The 23,213-nt window shown below is 47.7% G+C and overlaps 1 protein-coding gene across 1 annotated transcript in view; it reads left to right on the top strand.

Annotated features, from left to right (window-relative positions):
- Positions 1 to 304: 304 nt before the first annotated feature.
- Positions 305 to 23,213, top strand: part of CDCP1 (CUB domain containing protein 1) — a 32,363-nt gene continuing 9,454 nt past the window's right edge. Inside the window, exons 1-6 of the mRNA XM_068983135.1 lie at positions 305 to 377; positions 3,002 to 3,205; positions 11,769 to 12,134; positions 13,362 to 13,730; positions 20,892 to 21,113; positions 22,130 to 22,510. Coding sequence (XP_068839236.1) covers positions 305 to 377; positions 3,002 to 3,205; positions 11,769 to 12,134; positions 13,362 to 13,730; positions 20,892 to 21,113; positions 22,130 to 22,510 — 1,615 coding nt within the window. The remainder of the gene's footprint in view (positions 378 to 3,001; positions 3,206 to 11,768; positions 12,135 to 13,361; positions 13,731 to 20,891; positions 21,114 to 22,129; positions 22,511 to 23,213) is intronic.

Genomic DNA, 23,213 nt, shown 5'->3' on the forward strand with positions numbered 1-23,213 from the left:
GGGTCGTCAATTCTCCTCCGTGAGGGCACCCAGCAGGCACTGTTTGGCTCCCAAGGCTGTCACTGAGGAAGACAGGCAAGCTCCTGCTGCCCTTTGGGATGCAGCGGCTCGCGTTCTGGTCTCGGGAGGTAGGAATGAGTAACATGGGTCCCCTCAGAGGATGCACAAACAGCAGGGGCAGGACAGCTGGGTTGGGGTGGGGTGAACACTTTGGGTAATGGTCACGGACAGCTCTGAGGAGGTGATCTTTGAGCTGAGACCCCTAAAACAAAAAGGAACCAGCTTTTGCTAGAGAAAGAGCATTATGAAGACCAGGACCAGCACGTGCAAAGGCCCGGAGGTAGCAAAGAGGCTTGTGTTCAGGAAAAAGGGCAAAGGTAGCCCGTGCTCAGTGGCCAAGGTGGAGACGGATGGGAGCTGAGGGTAGAGGGATGAGAAGCCCTGCTCCAAAATATGCAAAACCTGAGCCCCCTTGGAAACAAAGTAGCGAAGCCAGCTGTGCCGGAGACAGGTGTCAGGCTGGGCGGTAGTTGGGAAAGCTTACATTGGCAAAATCGCTTCTTATTTCCTTGGATACTGATCACAGATGAGCTGCCTGGGAAGGTAGAGCTAGTCTAGCCCAACCTCCTCATTTTACAAAGGAAGGAACAGAGGCCCAGAGGGTAAAGTTCTTCCCTCATAACCTCGAGGAAATATTTGCAGTTCATTGTTACCGAACGGATTGGGGGGGTGGTGGCGGGGAGTCCAGCTGCTTGCTGCTCAAAAGGCAATAAACAGGCCAGGTTGGTGGAAAGGAAAGTTTGTTTTATTTCAGGTGGCAGCAACTGTAGGGGGAGGGTGGCAGACATCTGTGCAAACAAGCAGGGGGTGAGAGCATTTATAGGCAGAGTCGGGGGTGGGGGGCCACATGCAGAAACAGCACAGTCATCTCTGACCGCTTCAGATTGGTTGTCAGTGGTCCGCCCAGCATCATCGTGGTTGTTGTACGTACAGCTAATCTTCAGTTGCGGGTTGCACTGGTTCCCATTTCTTTGCAGTCAGTTCTCAGAATTGTGGCAGCTCAAGTCCTGGGTACAGTCTGGTCAGCGTGTAGTTAACTTCTCCACCTGGTGCTTTGGTATCTATAAGACAGCTCCCAGGATACACTCAGAATATTATCAACAGCCCTTGAGAAAGAACTAAAGGTTCTTGGCTGTGCTTAACGACTACATTAATATTTAGTCTTCTTGGACTGTTTTCCTTGGTTTCAGCACTTCTCACTTCTCTGATGAAACTTATTCTTTGACTCAAGTTTGACTAAAGGCAAAAGGCAGGCAGAGGCCATGGTGTCCGGGGCCGGGGAGGGGGGGTTGGCACAAGGACCATATGGTCCTGCTCTGTTTCATTATCTCAGATTGAGAGATCGGTTTCCACCCCCCGTATAAAGAGCTGCTGGCGGGTGAGCCTGGCATAGAGTGAATGAGGGGGAGGGGGTTCAGAGGAGGTTGACAAAAATCCAGATGTTTGATGGGACACAGCAACTGGGAGGTGGGAACACATGGGCCCTGAGTGAGAGAAGTGAGCACAGCTCTTGAGCAGGCTTGCAGCTCTGGGAAAATGAAGTCACGTGGTTGGTCAAAAACTGGAAAGAACTCCATTGTCACTGAATGGATGCCCAGATGAATAGACTGCAGTCTCTCCAGACAGTGGAATACTATGCGGCAATGAAAAGGAACAAACTGCAGATCCATGCAGTAACGTGGGTGACCCTCAGATATGCTGAGCAAAAGCAGCCAGCTGCTGTTTTGCGGGAAAGTCTAGGTCAGGCAAAACTAATTGATAGTTTCCTGGGGCCAGGAGTGGAGGTCGGTGGCTAAGTGCACCGAGGGAGCTTCAGTGGATGATGAACATTTTTATATCTTAATCGCGGTGGCATACACACGTATACACATTTGTCAGAAGTCTTTTAGGTCTTTCTTAGTGTCTGTAAATTATGTCTCAATAAATTTGATTCTAAAAATTTTAGAAAGGAAAGGGGAAGGTAAAGCTTTTGATTAAACTGCTGTTCACTGGCTAAACGGTTATGGAGCACCTCTTGTGCGTGTGAACAAGGTGCCATAACAGGTGCTGAGCGGCTGTTTGTGCCAAACATGGTGGGGCAGAGGACTGACGAGCCCCATGGTTCCCTCCTCCAGAAGACTGTCCCTCCATTCTTTGTACCCAGCCCAGCAGCCACCCAGAGACCACAGTCAGCACTCAAGTCCAGGAAGGAACAGGGATCACTCAGGAGAAAAACAGCTCTTCCTTTTGGCCTGGGAGGACCTAAAAATCCCTCAAGCAGAGGGAATGGGAAGGAGATGGGACTGGTTCATCCTGACCCGGATGCACCCACCTCTCTGTTTAGTAACCAACCCCCGTCTGTCTTGCTTGATACAGTTTGCTCACATGATTTTGCTGAGCGCCAGCCTGAGGTCTGAGCAATGTTTGGCTCTGACTTGCCAAGTTCATAGATCAATATGTTTATATCTAATTTCCACAAGTTTGCCCAGCCTCCACTACTGCGTATATGTGTGCACAGGGCATATGAGGCATCCTGGGCAGTGGACAGCAGCTTTTTACAGATAAACATGTGTCTCTACAGAAAGACAGTTTCTATGTGTGGACTTTTACCTACAGTTGTACTGTGAAGAGATATGGCAGTTTCTATTTAATATCGCACAGATAGGGGTATCTGAACACATACTGCTCTGGACACCTAGAACATGGTGTAGTGCTTTTAATTTTTCGAGAAATGAATAAGCCACATCAGAGATGAACATCAGGGCCTAGCCCACAGTGGTCGGGTTCTTCTCTGCAGGTAAGGATGATACTGTCATTTGGTATTACCCTGCTTCTCAGACCTGGAGGAAGGAATAAAAGGGTTCAGAAGACCATCCTCCTGGACCAGCTGAGGGGACGGCAGCAGGTAGGCAGCCCTAGTTCATCCTCTTCATTCTATTATTTTTCTTCCTTCTTTCTGAAGCTTATGAGATTGATCTGCCACGTGGAAGCGGCATCACAGTCCTCCTGAAGCCTGGGACCCAGGCTCTGCAAGCAAAACTCTGTTACATCATGGCTAAAAGATGGGAATCCACTCTGTCCATCAAAGCCGGAGAGAAAAAGGTCTTTTCCTTTAGCTGCCAGGATCCACATAATTACTTCGTTATCGAGATCCAAAAGAACATTGGTAAGTACGTACTCGTGGACTCTTTGGCCTCCCTGTCTCTTCTTTCCAAGCTAACCCAGCCTCTACTGCTAGAGAGGTGAGACCTGTTCTGAAATTCTGCACTCTCTTTAGCTTGTATGTGGCCAGTCACGGTCCTAAGCGTTTTGCATGGTTTCAGGGTTGGTTTGTTTGTTTTCTTTTAATCCTCAAAGCAGCCCTAAGAGAAGTTCTCAGAGGAAGTCACTTGCCTAAGATGGCACAGCTGGTGTGTCTCAGCAAGACAGGAACCCCAAGTATTTGGGAATTCTGGGTCCAGAGTGTCTGCCTGTGGCCGCTACGCCACACTGTCTCATAGCAGAGCTATGGATCCTCGGGTGATGCTCTGTCTGATGTGCTAAAAACATCTGGCTGAGCGGGAGCGGAAGTCAAGGGAGCTGGAGGACAGAGGAATTGGAAGATTGAGGAGCTAAGAGTGGGGCAGTGGATCCACTAGTTACAATGGGAAAAAACCAGCAGCTTTGCCGAGGGACCTGGTTTGACTTCAAGTGCCAGGGTGACTGATCATGTGCCTTGATTGCATGGCTTCATATAAGTTACCTACCGGCTTTGCGATTTCGTTTTCTAGTCTGTAAAACGAGAGTCATTGTGCCAACCAATAGGGATGTTTTCGGGCTGAAATAAAATAATGGATTGAGGTGTATGACATACTGGCATTCAATAAACTGCAGATACTTGGCATTATTAATGATAAGTCGAGTTTGGGATAGGAGATTGACTTAAGAAATACTAATCAGGCAGAAAGAATTAAAGGTCTACTTTCCCAATTATTTTAAGGTGGCATGCCAATGAGATATATTAACAACGAGAACACTATTTTGATGTAATCAAAGTCATACTCAGAACATTTCTTCACCTTTAACTGAAAATAGATGAATTGGAATAGATCATGAAGGAAGAAGAAGAAAATAAACCTTGAGAAGAAGGAATTCATAAAAATAAAAAGAGAAATTCAAGTACTTAAAAGCAGTTTTAAAAATTATGTTTATGGACTTGCCTGGTGGTCCAGTGGTTAAGAAGCCACCCGCCAATGCAGGGACACAGGTTCAATCTCTAGTTCAACTGAGCCCATGTCCCACAACTGCTGAGCCCGCGCTCCACAACAAGAGAAGACCCGGCAGTGAGAAGCCTGTGTGCAGCTAGAGAGTAGCCCCCACTCAACACACAGCAGTGGAGACCCAGTGCAGCCAAACAGAAGTGTCCATAACCAAAGCCAAAACCTGGTTCTTTGTAAAGGCCAATTAAATAGACAAATCTCTGACTAGTCTTCAGGAAAGAAGAAAGAGAAATTGCAAATACGTAACAGTGAATGCATACATGCGGATTTACTGACATGTAGAAAGCAGATTGCTGAAACTGTAAGAGACTGATAATAATTGTGAAAATCTGAATGACAAAATGATTTCCAGGGAAAATTTACCAGGCCAGATTGACTCAAAGAAAGGGAGGAAATGTGAATAAATATATAATCAAGGAGGAGACTGGAAAAAATGTCCAATGTGAAGGAGAAAGGGTTTGGGTTTGGCAGAGGTGGTTTCACAGAAGTGTCCTATGAAACTCCAGGTAGCAGATAATTTCTGTGATATTTAAACAATTCCAGAGGAAGGTTGACAAACCTTTTTTTTGTAAAAGGCCAGGGAGTAAATATCTTAGACGGTCTATGCCAGATGGTGTCTGTTACAACCCCCCCGCTCCGCTATGATAGCACAAAATCAGCCATAGACAATAGGTAAACAAATGGGCAATGAACATGCCTTGTTTATTTACAAGAACAGATGTTTGACTGGATTGGGCCTATGAGCTGTGGTTTGTCAAACCCCATTCTAGAACGTTGAAAGAGGTGAAATTTCACAGTTCATTTTCTAAGGTCCTTAAAACCCTGATGTCAAACTCTTCCACTGCATAAAAAGAAAATAGACTAATCTCTTAGGAATATGCTTTGCCCCCAAAATCCTAAGTAAAATAGAAGTGTATCAGATCCAAAAATTGCATGGAAAGACCAAAGCAACAAGAGCAGGGGGACTTGCTGGAAGACAGGATAGTTCTAACCATTAGCCAATCAGCTCAGTGTACTGCAGCATGTGAGTATGTGAAAGGGAAGAACTGCAATTGATTTTTTTTTTTCAGTTGTGTTTATTTATTTTTGGCTGTGCTGGGTCGTCGTTGCTGAGCATGGGTTATCTCAAGTTTCAGAGTGTGGGGGCCACTCTTGATTGCGATGTTCGGGCTTCTCATTGCAGTGTCTTTTCTTGTTGCGGAGCACAGGCTGTAGGCACATGGGGTCAGTAGTTTTGGCTGATGGGTTAGTTGCCTTGTAGCATGTGGAATCTTGCCAGACCAAGGTTCAAACCCATGTTCCCTGCATTGGCAGATGGAGTCTTAACCACTGGACCACCAGGGAGGCCCACACTTGATCATCTTAACAGATGATTTTTAATGATTTTAATAAAATGCTCTGGCATGCATGCTCAGTGACTTCAGTCACGCCCGACTCTTTGCAGTGCTATGGACTATAGCCTACCAGGCTCCTCTGTCCATGGATTCTCCAGGCAAGAATACTGGAGTGGGGTGCCATGCTCTCCCCCAGGGGATCTTCCCAACCCCGGGATCAAACCTGCCTCTTTGGCATTGCAGGCTTCGTTACCGCTGAGCCAACAGGGAAGCCCAAAACACTCTTAGTAAACCAGAAACAGAGGAATGTTTTCTTAATCCAATAAATTGTATTCATCAAAAACCAATAGCAGAGACTTCCCTGGCGATCCTGTGGTTAAGACTCCATGCTTCCACTGCAGAGGGTGTGGATTTGATCCCTGATAGGGGAAGTTCCGCTTGCGGCACAGTGTGGCCAAGAAAAAGAAATACCAAGTATATTTAACCATCAGACATAGAAGCATTACCAGTAAAACAAGGAACAACATAAGGATTCCCACTGTGCATGCTTTTGGTCGCCAGTATTCAAAATTTCTGTTTAAGTATTTAGAGATAATCTTAATAAATACATAGGATGTATATGAAGCAAAATATACAATTTTCCTGAAAGACCAAAGAGAAGATGTAAGTAAATGGAGAGATGTTCCCATGTTACTTGATGAAAATCTCAGTATTTTTTGTGTCATTTCTCCCCAAAATTAATTTATGAGTTTAAGTAAATTACAGTTAAAATGTCAGTGAAGCTTTCACATAGGTGAGGAGACTATTGATATACTTAGAATTCAAAGGGATGGTGTATTGCTATTAAAGAATGAAGGAAATCTATGTATTAATGTTTGACATGGAAAGATACCCCTGGTCGCTTTGTTCCATGCAAAACAGTGCAGCTTTCAGTAGGAGAATGGTTTTCACAGTTGTTATTTTAGTCCCTAGGTTGTATCTGACTCTTTTTGGACCCCATGGACTGTAGCCCGCCAGTTTCCTCTGTCCATGGGGTTTTCCAGGCTAGAATACTGGAGTGGGTTGCCACTTCCTATTCCAGGGGATCTTCCCAAACCAGGGATCGAACCTGTGTCTCCTGCTTGACAGGCAGATTCTTTCTCACTAAACTATACAAGGAAGCCCATGTATAGTTTAATTTCACTTTATTAAATACACAGAATCATACAGAGCCTCAAGTCTGGAGGATTAAACACCAAAATGCTATCCTTATATCATTTCTCTAGTGAGTAGGGGAGGGGAACAGCTGACATCCATGGTCTTCTTTCTGTTCCTCCGTACTGTCATTTTTTTACAAGCAGGCATTACTTTTATAATCAAGACTTTTTTAAGTCAAGAAAATGACTGCCATCTTGCAAAAAGGAAAAAGATACCACAATCATATCTCACAAGACACATCTCATGAGACTCATCTCACACATTTTCCCGAATAATAAAAACCCATGCTCGTAGTTTTTGAAAATGATATGAAAATAACATTTTTAGAATTATAAATCTACACACTGGAATCAAGTTCAGTGTTCTGCTTACCTCTGGTTTTTAAAAACCTTTCTGAATAAACATTCTGAAAGTTTCAATGTTTAGCCCCTCTGCTGTCATCCCTCCTTTTTAAAAAAAGAAGCTTAACTTTTATTTTATATTAGATATAACTGATTTACAATGTCATCCCTTCTCAAATGACTCCATTAAAGCTAATGAAAGTAGAAGTCTGTGCAGGGGATCTGAGGTGTGAATCACTACAGAAATGACGCTTCTCCATCCTCTGGATAAGGAATCATTTGAGTTATGTAAACCTTTTTACACTGGACGGGGAACTGAAGACTTGGAGCCTCCAAAATCACTGCAGATTTTGATTGCAGCCATGAAATTAAAAGACGCTTACTCCTTGGAAGGAAAGTTATGACCAACCTAGACAGCATATTAAAAAGCAGAGACATTACTTTGCCAACAAAGGTCCATCTAGTCAAAGCTATGGTTTTTCCGGTGGTCATGTATGGATGTGAGAGTTGGACAGTGAAGAAAGCTGAGTGCCAAAGAATTGATGATTTTGAACTGTGGTGTTGGAGAAGACTCTTCAGAGTCCCTTGGACTTTAAGCAGATCCAACCAGTCCATCCTAAACGAAATCAGTCCTGGGTGTTCATTGGAAGGACTGATGTTGAAGCTGAAACTCCAATGCTTTGGCCACCTCATGCGAAGAGCTGACTCATTTGAAAAGACCCTGATGCTGAGAAAGATTGAGGGCAGGAGGAGAAGGGGACGACGGAGGATGAGATGGCTTGATGGCATCACTGACTCAATGGACATGAGTTTGGGTGGACTCCGGGAGTTGGTGATGGACAGGGAGGCCTGGGGTGCTGCAGTCCATAGGGTTGCAAAGAGTCGGACATGACTGAGCCACTGAACTGACCTGAACTGAACTTGTGTGTCCATTCTGAAAACTAAGCTCTTAGCAACACATTAAAAAATGTCCATACAACCTGACAGCCACAGGGTCACGTGACTGGTGGCAGGGCTGTGGCTGAGAGACGGAGCTTTTTTGCTCCAGGTACTTGTTATGGAATTAAGTCAGAAATCGTTGCCTTCGTTGGGCTAAGTGATCTCATAAGAACACGGAAGCCAGTAGGAGCCACTCCAAGCCACATGGGAGGTGTAGCTGAAAGGTAGCCCTGGCTGAATGCAAACAGTAGAGTTTCTGTGAGCTCCAAAACGTTGATACTATCTTTACCTACACAAAAAACCTGATTTTACCTGCATTCGTCACCTCGTTATCTAACCTTGCTTTATCACTCGAGCAGTGCAGGGGACGGGCAAGACTGCAAGTCAACAAACAACAGTCTGGGCTTTGGTCCTGGAAGCGTGTGCGCTGTGAGCGCCACACAAGCCACCCGGAGCCCAGGGCTCTTTGCAAAAAGTGAGAGGCTTGATGTGCTGACCTCAGAGGTCCTTGACAGCTCTGAAATTCTCCCGTAAGTCCTTTTCGAGTTGGCAGTAGTTTCACATAGTCTCCCGGAGCAGCAATAAAAAACTTGCAGATTATTATTACAGTGGCCAGAGTGCTTTGCACCTTTCAGATTCCCTGCGCTCGAGACCACAAAAGCCACACTGCCTGCTTTTCCTTACTGCCTCCCTGAGACAACGTTTCTCCCTTTGTTTTCTTTTGTTTCTTTTTAATTTCTTTTCAGTTGGAGTATGATTGCTTTTCCATGTTAGTTTCTGCGTGCAACAGCGTGAATCAGCCATAGGTATACTTATATCCCCTCCCTCTTGAGCCTCCCTCCCACCCCTCTAGGTCATCACAGAGCACCAAGCTGCGCCCCGTGTGCTATACAGCAGCTTCCCACGAGCTATGTGTCTTGCACAACGTCTGTCTGTCAATGCTTCTCTTTCAGTTCATCCACCTTCTCCTTCCCCCACTGTGCCCGCAAGTCCATTCTCTGTGTCTGCGTCTCTATCGTTCAGTCACTCAGTCGCGTCTGACTCTGCGACCCCATGGACTGCAGCACGTCAGGCCTTCCTGTCCCTCCCTCTCTATTCTGACAGCGTCTCTACTTGCTGTCCTGCACATAGGTTCATCAGTACCATTTTTTTAGATTCCATATATATGTGTTAATATACGATATTTGTTTTTCTCTTTCTCACTTACTCTGTAAGACAGATTCTAGTTAAATCCACCTCACTGAAAATTCTCCCTTTGTTTTAAAAAGGTTTAGGAAACAAAGTACATCAAAGGATTAGACATTAGCCTTAGGGGAAAAGATTGAACAGCAGTGGTAATAACGTACCAGCAGTAAAGCCAGGAGGCAAGAAGATGACCTGGCCTCTGGGTTCCAGCCATTAAGGGCTTGTACACTCAGGGCATACTCCATCTGCTCATGACTGCACTGATGGGAAAACCAGTTTTAAAGGGTAAAGCTTGGCGCAATGCCTGAAAAATTATGAAATCATGACTTTCGGGATCAAGGAGGTAGAACATCCCAAAGCACAAGCCCCACTGCAAAGGCCCCCGCTCTGGGGGGCTGAGAATGGAGCCACAAGCTGGACTCCACTAACTTAATCTGGAAAACAATGCTGGTTTCCCCTGCTCTTCAAAAGCAGTTCCTATGACAGTTTTTTCACAAGCTGGAATGGTGTAAATCGAAGCAGCAATTACCACAGGACATATTTTGCTAATGGAGGCATAAAGTAATTTGAAATAAAGCACAGATGCTCACAGATACAGTATAGAGCTGTGACGGCTTGTTGCTGAGAGGCTGAGTCTCATTCCAGGGAGAGAGAGCAATGCCCACTCCTGAGGTATGCACTGCCTCTAATGGCTCCCTGCAAAATAAACACCAGACGCTGTTCACGCTTTCCACCTTTTTTCATAAAAGTAAAAATTCTCTTTGGATTTATTTTGGTTCATGGAAACATGTACTAATGTAAGTCTTTCATAAAAGTGAAGTGGTATAAAGCAAACTTGCAAAAAGTGGGGGAGACGTGTAGTTAGGAGGTGACTTTGGTCTGGTCCACTGGAAGCAGAGCCTGACATGGAGATTCTTGTCTTTAAGTCGGTATCAAGAGAGTTCCCCTGGGGGAGGGAGTCTCCTAGTGGTCCAGTGGTTAAGGCTTCGCTTTCCAGTGCAGAGGGTACAGGTTTGATCCCTGGTCGGAGAGCTAAGGTCCCACATGCCTCTCAGCAAAAAAAAAAACAAAAACAAACACTATAACATGAAACAGAAGCAATATTGTAACGAATTCAATAAAGACTTAAAAAAAATAAAAGGTCCAAAAAAAAAAACCCTCTTAAAAAAAAGGAGAGTTCCTGTCGGAAGAAACGTGAAGAAGTGAGGAAAACAGGATAAAATGAGTAAAGTGAGGGGTACTTGTGGTTTTAGCAGCAGGCTGAACTGGAGCTTGAGTGGCAGTTGCCGGGCTGGGTCATGTGAAAAGGGGCAGAGGGTCAGGCTGGTGGTGACTGGGGCTTCCCCTGTGGCCCCGTGATAATGCACCTGCTGATGCGGGAAACGCAAGTTTGATCCCTGGGTCGGGAAGATCCCCTGGAGAAGGGAATGGCAACCCACTCCAGTGTTCTTGTCTGGAGAATCCCATGCATAGGGGAGCCTGGTGAGCTGTGGTTCATAGGGTCACAGAGAATCGGACACAACTGAAGATCTCTGCGCTGCCACCCTCTGCGGGGATGCGAGTCAGGGGGCAGGGAAATCTCTCAGGCTTTTCTGCCCCAAAGCAGTTCCCTCCAGCCAAGGCACTTCCCCAGAGAGGGACACACTCCTGAGTGATTGCCAGGCAGCATTCAGGTAGCCAGGAGATGGGAGGTGCGGGGCGGGGGGGAGGGGGGTGGTTTGGGGACGATTCAAGGGCATTACATTTATTGTGCACCTTACCTCTTACACCAGTCTTCCCTGGTGGCTCAGACGGTAAAGCGTCTGCCTACAATGCAGGAGACCTGGGTTTGATCCCTGGGTCAGGAAGATCCCCTGGAGAAGGAAATGACAACCCACTCCAGTATTCTTGCCTGGAGAATCCCATGGACGGAGGAGCCTACAGTCCACAGGGTCACAAAGAGTCGGACACGACTGAGCGACTTCACTTTCACTTTACTCCTATTATTTTTGTAGCCTTTATTTTAATTATTTTTTACCTTTTTCAAACAGTTATTTGCTTTAAATTGGAGGATGATTGCTCTATAGTGCTGTGTTGGGTTCTGCCGGTGGTTGTTCAGTCGCTCAGTTGTGTATGGTTCTTTGCAACCCCATGGACTGCGGCGTGCCAGGCTGCATGCTGGCATCCTTCCCTATCCTTTACCAACTCCCCAGATTTGCTCAAAGTCATGTCTGTTGAGTCAGTGATGCCATCCAACCATCTCATCTTCTGCCGCCCCCTTCTCCTCCTGCCCTCAATCTTTCCCAGTGTCAGGGTCTTGTTTTTTTCTGCTACACAACATGAATATTTCTACTATTACCAAATCAGCGCCACCTCAGACCATCAGGCGTTAGATCCCAAAGGTTGGGGACCCCTGCACTCCAGGGGCTGAAGAGGTGGGGCAGTGAGGGGTCCAGTAGCGTTTGTGACCAGACCGTTTTGTGACTGTGTTTCAGACTGCGTGTCAGGCCAGTGTCCCTTTGGCGAGGTTCATCTTCAGCCTTCCACGTCGGTGTTGCCCACACTCAACAGAACCTTCATCTGGGACATCAAAGCGAGCAAGAACATCAGTCTCGAGCTGCAGTTCTCCCTGTCGCGCCTGAGGCAGATTGGGCCGTTGGAGAACTGCCCGGATGGAGTCACTCACCGTATCAGTGGCCGCGTCGACGCCAGCACGATGGTCAAGATCGGAACCTTCTGCGGCAACGGCACTGTGTCCCGGATCAAGATGCAAGAGGGAGTGAACCTGGCTTTGGAACTGCCGTGGTTCCACAACAGAAACGTCTCTGGCTTCAGCATCGCAAACCGCTCATCGATAAAACGTGAGCTTGCCCACCCCCGTCTCCCCAACTAGTGGTTGAGGTTGAAACCTACAAAATCAGCCTCGCTCTCCATCAGAAACAGTCTGATGGCGGCAGTTTGGTGATTCCATCTGACCCCTTAAAGCACATCCCACTCTTCTGTGAGCTCGCAGGCCGCCTGGTGAGAGCCCACCCTTCTCTGTTACACAGATCAGGTGGTGACTCTGTCCTTTGTCCTTGGTATGTGAGACTTGTGTTCAAGAAGTAGAACGGGACTGGCTGCGCAGACCTACCACTCCGAGGCTCTGCTTCTCATGTCTTTGTCCTGTCTTCCGTCTCTTTCATATTTTCTCGAATTATATTGGTGGCGGTGTGCCAATGCTGGCTCACCGCAGCTCTGAGTGCCAATTGCTAAGTGTTTTGGAATTTCGTGAGCTGGTAGTAAACAGAGCAGTTATTAAAACTCTATAAACTTATAACTAGATAAATTAGTTTAGGAGCAAAGGTAATAAGAACTTGAAGCTCATCCCTGCTTAGTTACTACAGTTTACTCTTCTCTATGCTCTGAGGGTGGGTATGCCGATTGGATCTGTACGGTAAAAATCCTATGTTATGGGAGAGGCTGTCCATCACCGCCCACCTCCATCTTCATCCATCTCCTTTTGGCAGTTTGGAAACAGCAACAATGGGAGTCTTTACACCAAGGAAGTGGGCAGACACTACAAATTAGGGCTTTATTTTTTTCCCCTGCTGGGCTGGTTATTAAACATTTACTCACACATGCTGATGTAGCCTCATTCTCAGTCTTGTTCAGTCACTCAGTTGTGTCCGACTCTTTGCGACTCCATGGACTGTAGCACACCAGGCTTCCCTATCCATCACTATCTCCCAGAGTTTGCTCAAACTCATGTCCATCGAGTGAGTGATGCCATCCAACCATCTCATCCTCTTCTTTTCCTGCCCTCCATCTTTCCCAGCATCAGGGTCTTTTTCAATGAAAGGTGACCAAAGTACTGGAGCTTCGGCTTCAGCATCAGTCCTCACAATGAATCTTCAGGGTTGATTTCCTTTAAGACTGACTGGTTTGATCTCCTCTACCTTGAGTATAAACATGCCATATCCAGACCCAATGCTCAGGATCTGAGACCTTGCCCTCCACCTCTTCTCTAACCTCGGTCCCTCCAGCCACGAATGACCAAGGCAGAGTGTAATCACCTCCTATTCTTCGTTTGGGTTCCACCCCCACAGGCCTCTGCATCATCGAGTCTGTGTTCGAGGGTGAGGGCTCGGCCACTCTGATGTCCGCCAACTACCCGGCCGGCTTCCCTGAGGACGAGCTCATGACGTGGCAGTTCGTCATCCCCGCGCCTCTGCGGGCCAGCGTCTCCTTCCTCCAGTTCAACGTCTCCAACTGCGTGAAGAAGGAGGAGCGAGTGGAGTACTACATTCCAGGCTCCACCACCAACCCCGAGGTGTTCAAGCTGGAGGACCAGCAGCCCGGGAACATGGCTGGGAACTTCAACCTCTCTCTGCAGGGCTGTGACCAAGATGCCCAGAATCCAGGCATCCTCCGGCTGCAGTTTCAAGTTTCCGTCCAGCATCCACAGAATGATAGCAGTAAGTGAGCCCCACCTTCCTTCCCCCTCCCTCCTCCTTCGTTCCTTCCTGGAATCTCTTGCCTGGGGCGAGATTCCTTCCTACTTCTCGTCTGTAAGTCAGTCACACTTGGACTCTGGACCCTGTAAGACTTTCAGGAAGTGCGTTGCTAGTGACACCAGGTCACTGGGTGAACGCGGAGCATGCCTCCATTTCAGCACAATAAGCTACGACGATCCTGCGTTCAGGGTGCTGAATTGTTTTTAATGAAGACAGTGGAAGGTTACGCTCTAGAGCTCGTGTCTTGACTGACCCTCCGGTAAATCAGGACATCACCATCACTGTGAGCAGTGCTATTAATACTTTTATTGGCTGAATGCCCCATACCATGGGCACATACTTTGCGTGCCAAGTCCTGCCCTAGGCACACCACTCAGGTGGTCCCAACTAACCCTTATTGTAGTCTTGTAAGGGAGACGGGTTGCCTTCATTTGTTTCTTGAAATTGTGTGTTTTGACTGCGCGGGTCTTCGCTGCTGGGTTTCAGCGACTGGGAGCTGCCCTCCGTCGCGGTGCACGGGCTTCTCACTGTGAGGGCGTCTCTTGTTGCGGAGCGGAGGCTCCAGGTGCACGGGCTTCAGTGGTTACACACGAGTAGTGACACACAAGCTCTTCCCGGAAGAGGGATCGAGCCTCTGTCCCTCGCATTGGCAGACGGGTTCTTACCTGCTTTACCTGCAGGCAAGTCCCAAGAGTTATCTTCATTTATTGATGACAAACCGGAAGGTTCGGGGAGCTTATGACACTAGGCCAACATCACACAGCTTGCCAGGAGCAGAGCACGCTCAGAACCTGCAGTCTGTGCTTCTGGACCACACAGAAGCCCAGGTTCTGTGACAGTGAGGTTGCGTATCATTCCACACACATTTACTGAGATGCCGTGAACCTCAAGAAGGGTTGTCAGGGCCAAAACTACAGCGAGGCGACGTGCCCAGGGCACAGCATAGGAGGAGGCCCCAGCGCTGACGAGTGCACTCTCACAGAGCCCCTACCCTTGGATCAGGACGAGGTCAGCCCCTGACAGCAAGCACTTCCATAATACTTGCTCCGTGGGTTCCCTTGCCTCACAGGAGGGCAGTGGTGTGGATATTGAGAAAAAGGTACAGGATGAGCCCCCGGGGCTCTTCCCGCGGGTTGTCTATGAGCTGGAGTCTGTGGGTCATGACAGGTGGCCTTGAACCAGGACCTCTGTCACTTGTGCTAAGGACGGATCCTGCCCACGGACTGTTTCTCATCCTTATCTTTATCAGTATTTGCTTCGGGAAGTAGGCAGAAACAGGCAGAGAAAATAAGTGGGAGTGTGGACCGGCAGGCCTGGTAAATATCTGCCAAATGATCACATGGGATCCACTCCCAGATTTGGCCATCTGATGCTGTCTTGGGAGTGCCCGCTCAGTGCCCACTTGGAGCCTGGCTCCTGGAGAAGTCTCAGTTCCATCATATCTTGGCCCAAGGTTCCTTCTCATTCACAAGAACCGTGTACAAGGCATAATGTTATATATACGTGTGTGTGTGTCCACTGATGACTCCACTGTCGTCAGTGTTAGCAGAATGTTGGAAACAGCCAGCGGAGGAATCAGAAATGGACTGAGTTTGAGTTGTAGAAGATGGAGGGATTTGTTTACCATCTCCGTCATAGTGAAGTGCTACTGATGAATTCTGTTTTCTGAAACATCAGCTGGGTTGAAAGCTACATTTGATCAAATTGTTAAGCATGCTATTACCAGCATCAAGAAGGTTACAGCTTTAGTTTTGAGGTAAATAGTGGTTAATTGCAATTTAGATGTGTTTAGCAGCATCAAGGCTTTACATCAAGCAGGGTTTGCATTTTTCTCGACTACTGAGTGAACCTGGCTGGCAGAAGTATCTTTTTTATTTGATTGGATTATTTTTGATTTCGCTGGGTCTTCATTGCTTTGGGCGGGCTTTCCTCTAGTTGTGGTGAGTGGGGACTGCTCTTCGTTGCGGTGTGTGGGCTTCTCACTGCGGTGGCGTCTGTTTGGAGCACGGGCTGTAGGGCACGCAGGCCTCAGAGTTGCGGCTCCTGGGCCCTAGACACAGGCTTAGCAGTTGGGGCTCATGGATTTTGTTGCCCTGCGGTATGTGGGATCTTCCCAGACCCGGAATCACACCTGTGTCAACTCCATAGGCAGATGAACTCTTACCCACTGTACTATCAGGGGTGTCCAGCAGAAGTATCTTTAGAGATAAAATTAGTCGAGGCTGGGTGCCCTGAGAGCTCTGAGTTTCTGGACATCTCCATCTTTGAAACCCAACATGGACCCTACATTTCAGGACATTGTGCAAGGCAGCCAGCCCTGTGCACTTACACGTCTGTCAGGTTCTATAAATATGTGTGGACAGCTTGTCTTGCAGGCAGCATAGCCTGGCAGTCAAGGGCACTCACTCTGGAGTTGGCCTCCAAGAAGTTAAAATCCTGGCTCCCCTACTCACTGTGTGAGCCCAGGCAAGTCACTTCACTCCTGTGTGACTCCATTCATCTTCCAGTGGAGCTAATAGGCCTGCCTTTGTAGGGGTGCTGTGAAAATGCAGTGAGGTGGCACTGCCTGGCAGGTCGTAAGCACTGTCTGAATGTTATCTTGCCAGGCGCCAGGTCAGGGAAGGGAGGCAGAGTCGAACAAGACACAGCGCTTGTCCTTAGAGGTTAGCTGGCAATCCAGAAGGCAGACGAGATTTGTAGGATGCTGGTGGTCCCTTCCCAGAGGAGTTTCTTCTATTTTCTCTCATGTCTTGATTTTAGTAATTGCAATCTTTGTGCCCTGTTGGTGTAACGTGTGGTCACCATGGGGGTGGCCGTTTCTCCACAGGCTCCTCTGGGGCTGCAGTGGATTGCTATAGGGGCCCAGGACCCCCGGGACGCTGTGCATCACTGCAGGTGGCCGGGTGGAAGTCTTCAGGGCCGGGTGGAAGTCTTCAGTCTCTTGGTTCTGCTCCAGCCAATTCTGTCTGTCATTTTCATGCCCTCTCGGTGTCAGCTGGTGGTAACAAATGCCGTTGGTCTTGTTTCTCACTTTCTTGCACAGATGATAGAAGTTTCAGAGGAAATTTTGGCTGGTATCTCTACCCACTTGGCTGTCTTCCCCACCTTGGCACTGTCTCTGCACTTGTATTGGCAGAGGGGTCATCATCTCCATCCTTCCCTGAGTGCTGGTGGTCAGCTATTCCCAGCTTGTGGTTGGCTGTTCGGTGCTAGGAGCTGGTTATTCCACGCTTGTGGTTGTTCTGTACCCACGGTTGGCCTGTTCATATCTGTGATAAACTCTTACAGACTGCCAATAACTTCAGCCATGCTGGAGCCTCCCATTGTGTCCACGCTGGGGTTCCTGATCTCCCGACATATACCTTCTCCTAGGCAATGAAGAGGGCCTCCCAGGTGGCACAGTGGTAAAGAATCTGCCTCCCAATGCAGGAGACCCAAGAGACACGAGTTTGATCCCTGGGTCAGGAAGATCACTGGGTCAGAAAGATCCCCTGCAGCAGGGCATGACAACCCACTCCAGTATTCTTGCCTGGAGAATCGCATGGACAGAGCACCCTGGCAGGCTACAGTCCACAGGATGGCAAAAGTCGGACATAACCGAAGTGACTTAGCACACTTGCGTGCTAACTTCGTAACGGCCAGATGGAAGAGAAGCATGGGTGTGTGGGAAGGAGGGCAGAGCTTTCAGGCCCTCTTCCCAAATCTCCACGTGTTCACCCACCTGGAAGCCCCCCAGAAGCAGTTTCAGGGGCATGTAACGGGGTTCAGAGCAGGGAGCGTGCCTCAGGCTTGAGGGGCAGGGTACCAAGAGGAGACTCGTGACAGAGCCTGGCCCTTCTCAAGCTGCCCAGGAAGCCCCAGACAGGATGTGCCCCTCGTGGCCACAGGAAAGAAACACATATGTGCTGTTTAAGCTCTTTGCTTTTTTTTAATTTACTTTTTTTGGCTGCGCCTGGTGGCATGTGGAATCTTAATTTCCTGACCAGGGCCTGAACCTACACCCTCTGCATTGAAAGCAGCGGGTCTTAACCTTCAGACCACTAGGGAAGTCCCTCTGCTCTTTCTTAATTTTGGAGATGAGAAAAGAGCTAGAGGTTGTGGGCCAGCGGGACTTCAAGAGCCTTGACTTTGCTTTGTCCCAGCGGAAGGAAGCAAATGCCCAGACCACCACACCAGGAGCCCCCATTGAAATGGTTTGCGCTCATCACCAGCCATGTCCCGATCATCCATCTGATCATCCACCTGTCCATGTCTGGGTCCTGCTAAAGACCCCATCAGGCATCTTGTCTTATTCCTCCATCTTCCCACTCTCAGCAGTATCCGGCACATTCCAGGCCCTCCATAAACCCTGTTTCACAGCTCTCAGGAGGCCCCTTTTTATCCAAAGTGGTTCAAGACCCAGATGCATGCTCCAAAGGCACCACGCCTCAGAAGGGGCAAGGGTGGCATACAGTGGCGGCACCAAGAGCGCGGCTGCAGGGAAGTTAGACACGGGCGAGAAAAGGAGAGCCAGAGCAGGGGCAGAGCTGGGAGGCCTTCTCAGGCCACACGGGGCGGCTGTCACAGCCACCTTGCAAAGGCAGAGCCTCAGCAAGGGCAGAAGAGGCAGCTGTCAGAGGCACCCAGACCCTTATCACCCATCCATCCAGTAGGACCCAACTACAGTTGGCTCAGACTGCCAAAAAAAAACCCAACTTAATGAATGTGGGCAGCAGGAAGGTACTCCACTGAGCCTGACTGCCCCCCAAAGCCCTTTTCTCAACCTCTGTACTTTGCTGAAAATATCAACTAGGCTCACACTAGACCCAGACAGCTCCTGCAGAGATTATCTTTCCACGGCTTGACCACAAGCATCCTGTGTCTTAAGACAGTAATGTACAAGCTGCCCCGGACTCGAGGAATGACTGATCTAGCCAGCTGTGACCAGATGTGTGAGCACAGATAGCCTACATTGCCCAAAACCTGCAGCTTAACCATGTCTGAGATTATCGGAGAGCTTGATTCACAATTATCTCCACCAAGCACCAACTCAACAGACATGAATTTGAACAAACTCTGGGAGATAGTGAAGGACAGGGGAGCCTGGCAGGCTACAGTCCACGGGGTCACAAAGAGCTGGACACGACTGAGCAACTTACATTTTCTACCTTCTGGAAGATACATTTACTTGCTCTGAAAATACCAACAGACTAAGTGTATCTTCAAGTCCTGTGGGTTTCCAAGTTATCATGATTCAAATAAGGTAAAGGGACGTGAGTTTCCAGCATTGTATATCACATGCTTCCAGTGACCCATCTGGGTAAACACTGGTTGCGGAAGCAGTTACACTGCTTCTTTTTCAGCTTTCATAACCACCAGAAGCCACCTGGCGCCCTTAACTAAATGTTGGCTTTGTTTTTATTTTTTGTTGGGTAACTCCTGCTCTAAAAATTCAAACATCACAGACAAAGCTAAAATCTCCTTGACAATCTGTATTGTCCCTACTTCCAGGCCCCCCTCCCAGGGTAACCACAGTTATGTGTGTGCTTAGTTGCTCAGTCGTGTCCAACTCTTTGTGACCCCATGGAGTGTAGCCCGCCAGGCTCCTCTGTCCATGGGATTCTCCAGGCAACAATACTGGCATGGGTTGCCATGTCCTCCTCCAGGGGATCTTCCGAGCCCAGGGATGGGACCCAGGTCTCCTGCATTGCGGGTAGATTCTTTACCATCTGAGTCATCAGGGAGGCCCATAAACACAATTATGAATTTGTTATATTTCTCGCCAAATTTTTTTCTCATTTAAATATTAAATGCAAATGTATATAAGTATGTACATGTAGAAACAGCTATTTCATTTTACATAGAGATTTTACAATCAAATAATGTCACAGTCTAAATATGGTTCTACAACTTGCTATTTTGCCTCATACTACCTCTTTTTAACTGCTATGTATTATTCCATTCATGCGTTTCATGGTCTGTTTAGCTATTCCAGTATTATTCCACTAACTATCACTGGTGTACAAATGTGGGCATATATCCCCATGGCTAGATTTATAGGGGTGAAGAGTTTTTATTTTTATACTATACTTTTTTTTTGGCTGCGCCACATGGTCTTAGCTGCGGTATGTGGGATCTTTGCTGACACGTGCAGAATCCTTAGTTACAGCATGTGGGATTAGTTGCCTGACCAGGGATTGAACCCGGGCCCCCTGCATTAGGAGCCTGGAGTCTTAACCACTGGACCACCAGGGAAGTCCCATTATATTTGATTTTAATTTGCTTCTCTCTTATTACAAGAAGGATTACAAGTGATGCTAAGAACCCTTCACATTTTAGATATTTGGACATATTTCCTGTACTGTGAACTCCTCAGTCATTCTGTTACAAATATTTTCTCCCAGTGTGTGCTTTGTCCTTCAAGCATTATTTATGGTACCTAAACCAGATAGACATTTTCATCTTTTTTTTGCTTTTATAATTTGTGTTTATTCTACATTTAAAAAGACAATCTCTTTGTTTTTATTTTGGTGACTGCTCTGAGGCACCAGTGTAACGTTACTCTCTTACTCCTGGGAGACACCATTCTCTTGGCCCAGCCTATGAAATAGTTCATCTTTTTGTCGCTTATTTGAAATGTAGCATGTATTAGAGACTAAGTTATATCTGTGATTCTATCCTTCTATGAATCCTCTCTGCCTGCGCTAATACCGACGGTTGTTAATTACTATTCATAGTAGGAGAATATTTAAATAGGTGATGCTACATCTCACTTGGTTGACTAAGATTTAATGAATATTTTAAAAGATTAGTGAGTATGAAAACTGTATAGTAAAGTAGACATATCTGTATAAAATAATAAAGTAAAAGCTGAGTATACAATTTTATATACACTATTAATATGCATGTGGATGAACAAGGACTAAAATGAATTTGAAGAAATGAAGTACTTCCATGAGAGGGGTAGAAATGCAGTCCACTCATTTTCTTTTAAAATTTTCTTTCAAGCTATCATAATGTTCTCTTACTAATAAACAAACTTCCCACCATTCCCCAGCCATGAGAGGTTCTTTGCTCATTTTTGCCTTCACACGAGGTTGGTCCTGACCATTCTTCACGCCTGTTTTGTACTTGTGGCTCCAGATAAAACCTACGTGGTCGACTTGAGTAAGGAGCGAACCATGTCGCTGTCCATCGAGCCACGGCCCAGCAAACTGAAACGCGAGTTTGTCCCCGGCTGCTTCGTGTGCCTGAACTCTCGGACCTGCAGCACCAACCTCACCCTGACAGCTGGCTCCAAACACAGTATCTCCTTCCTCTGTGATGATCTCACACGCCTGTGGATCAACGCTGAGAAAACCATAAGTACGATCCTGCCCTGTCTCAGTGGGGTCCACGGGGTGGGTTGTAAATAATCTGATCACCAGCAGGGCAGGGTGAGCAAGGGCAACGAGGACGCACAGAGTGAGGCAGAGACACACCTCCTTTCAGGACCAGCAGCCTCAGTGGGGACATGCCTCCTTCAGAAGCGGGTAGCGTCCCCCATGTCCATGCTCACGTCTCCTCTGCCCAGCCTCCAGTCTCCCTCTTTTGAAGTCCTTGTAGCCTTCCCTAACCTCCCCCATCTGCACGGCCCCTGCGTCCACTCTCACTGCCTGCTTTTCTTCTCTTGCATAAGAGCAAGTCTTGAGGTCAAAAACTTCGGCTTCTTCCATTTTTTTTTAACCCCTTTAGTTACTAGCCATGCCAGCCGTGTGCTCGTCATGTAAGAAATGTTCCGTCAGTGGAGAGCAGCAAAACCAAGAGGCACCTCCCTCCTGGGCAACCATCATCTCTCACATGGATGCTCTTAGGGTCTCCACCGAGGCATTAGCTGGGTCCAGGAGAGGCAAAGCAGCTAGCCCGAGGCCACCCTGATAGGAAGCAGCAGAGCTGATATGCCAGCTGAGATCTCCCCAGCTCCACTCTCTGCTCTAATCACTAAGCAGAAATGCTTCCCCACAGACAGGGACACTAGGCAGTAGGGCTGCGTGCTGGAAAAAAATCTACTCTTGGCCCATGTGGCACTTGGCATCTAAGATATAGGTTGTCTTAGAGATGAGAACTGGCAGCAAACAAGAAGAGAAGTTTTCAACTCTGACTCCTCCCCAGAAGGTGGTCTGCCAGTTTAGTGGAGAGTAAGAAAGCGAGAGCAGGAGGTGAGCTAGGAAAGGAGCACCAGGGAGGAAGGAATGAAGGAAGAGAGACCAAAGGGAATAGCGAGAAAGCCTCGGGCTAACTTGAGAGCTGGAGAGGATGCGCTTCTGGTCTCCTCCCAGCCAGGTACCACTATGTGTTTCCGGCCTCCTCCCAGCCGAGTACCACCCGCCCCTCTTTCACAGGCTGCTTGGACCACCGGTACTGCCACAGGATGCGCTACTCCCTCCAGCTGCCACAGTTCATCTTCCAGCTGCCCGTGCAGCTGCACGACTTCACCTGGAAGCTGCTGGTGCCCAAGGACAGGCTCAGCCTGGCGGTGGTGCCAGCCCAGAAGCTGCAGCAGCACACGCACGAGAGAGTCTGCAACACCAGCTTCAGCTACCTGGTGGCCAGCGCCGTGCCAGGCCAGAACCTTTACTTCGGCTCCTTCTGCTCTGGAGGGTCCATCGAGCAGATCCAGGTGAAGGAGAACATCTCGGTGACCCTCCGCACCTTTGCCCCCAACTTCCAACAAGAGAGCGCTAAGCAGGACCTGACTGTGTCCTTTATCCCCCACTTCAAAGGTAAGGGTGTCTTTCACTGTCTCCCCATCTCCATGCTCCTTTTAGCCTTTCTCGTTGGAGAATTCATTTTGCTTTTGTGATCGACTTAATTGCCGATTTGAAGAGAAAGGGGTACCTGAGTGGGCTATTCCTCTCGCAAGATGAGGAATCCTAATCCTGATTTTACCATTAGGCTAGTGTAGACAATTCCAGGAGTTAGAAATAAGTCTCTGACATCGCTCTCTGACAATCAGAGGTGATGGTTGGTAGGCAGCAGAACAAATAATCAGCTCTCAAGCCTTTTTTGGAAGCAGGCAGGGCATAAATGAGAACTAACTATAGTCTTAAGTCCTGGATTCTTGAGGTGGTAACATAAAAATCCTTATGCAGACATGCTTATGATTCTGCTTTGACAATTCAGAATGTGGTTCAGAGGACACAGAGGAAGGAGAATGGGGAGAGAGATGAATCTTTGGAGCTCTTGCATGGGGGAGCAGAGCCCTCCTGGGAGGCCAGTGCATGATCTTCTCAGGCAGTAAATGAGGTTTAAATCAGTCACAGTGGATGAACTCTATATGGCTGATTTTGTTGGGGTTTTTTTTTGCTCTTTATTTTTTTTACTTTACAATACTGTATTGGTTTTGCCATACATTGACGTGAATCCGCCACAGGTGTACGTGAGTTCCCAATCCTGAATCCCCCTCCCACCACCCTCCCCATATCA

This window comes from Capricornis sumatraensis, chromosome 10 (assembly GCF_032405125.1).
Source record: "Capricornis sumatraensis isolate serow.1 chromosome 10, serow.2, whole genome shotgun sequence".
In the NCBI taxonomy this organism is placed as follows: domain Eukaryota; kingdom Metazoa; phylum Chordata; class Mammalia; order Artiodactyla; family Bovidae; genus Capricornis; species Capricornis sumatraensis.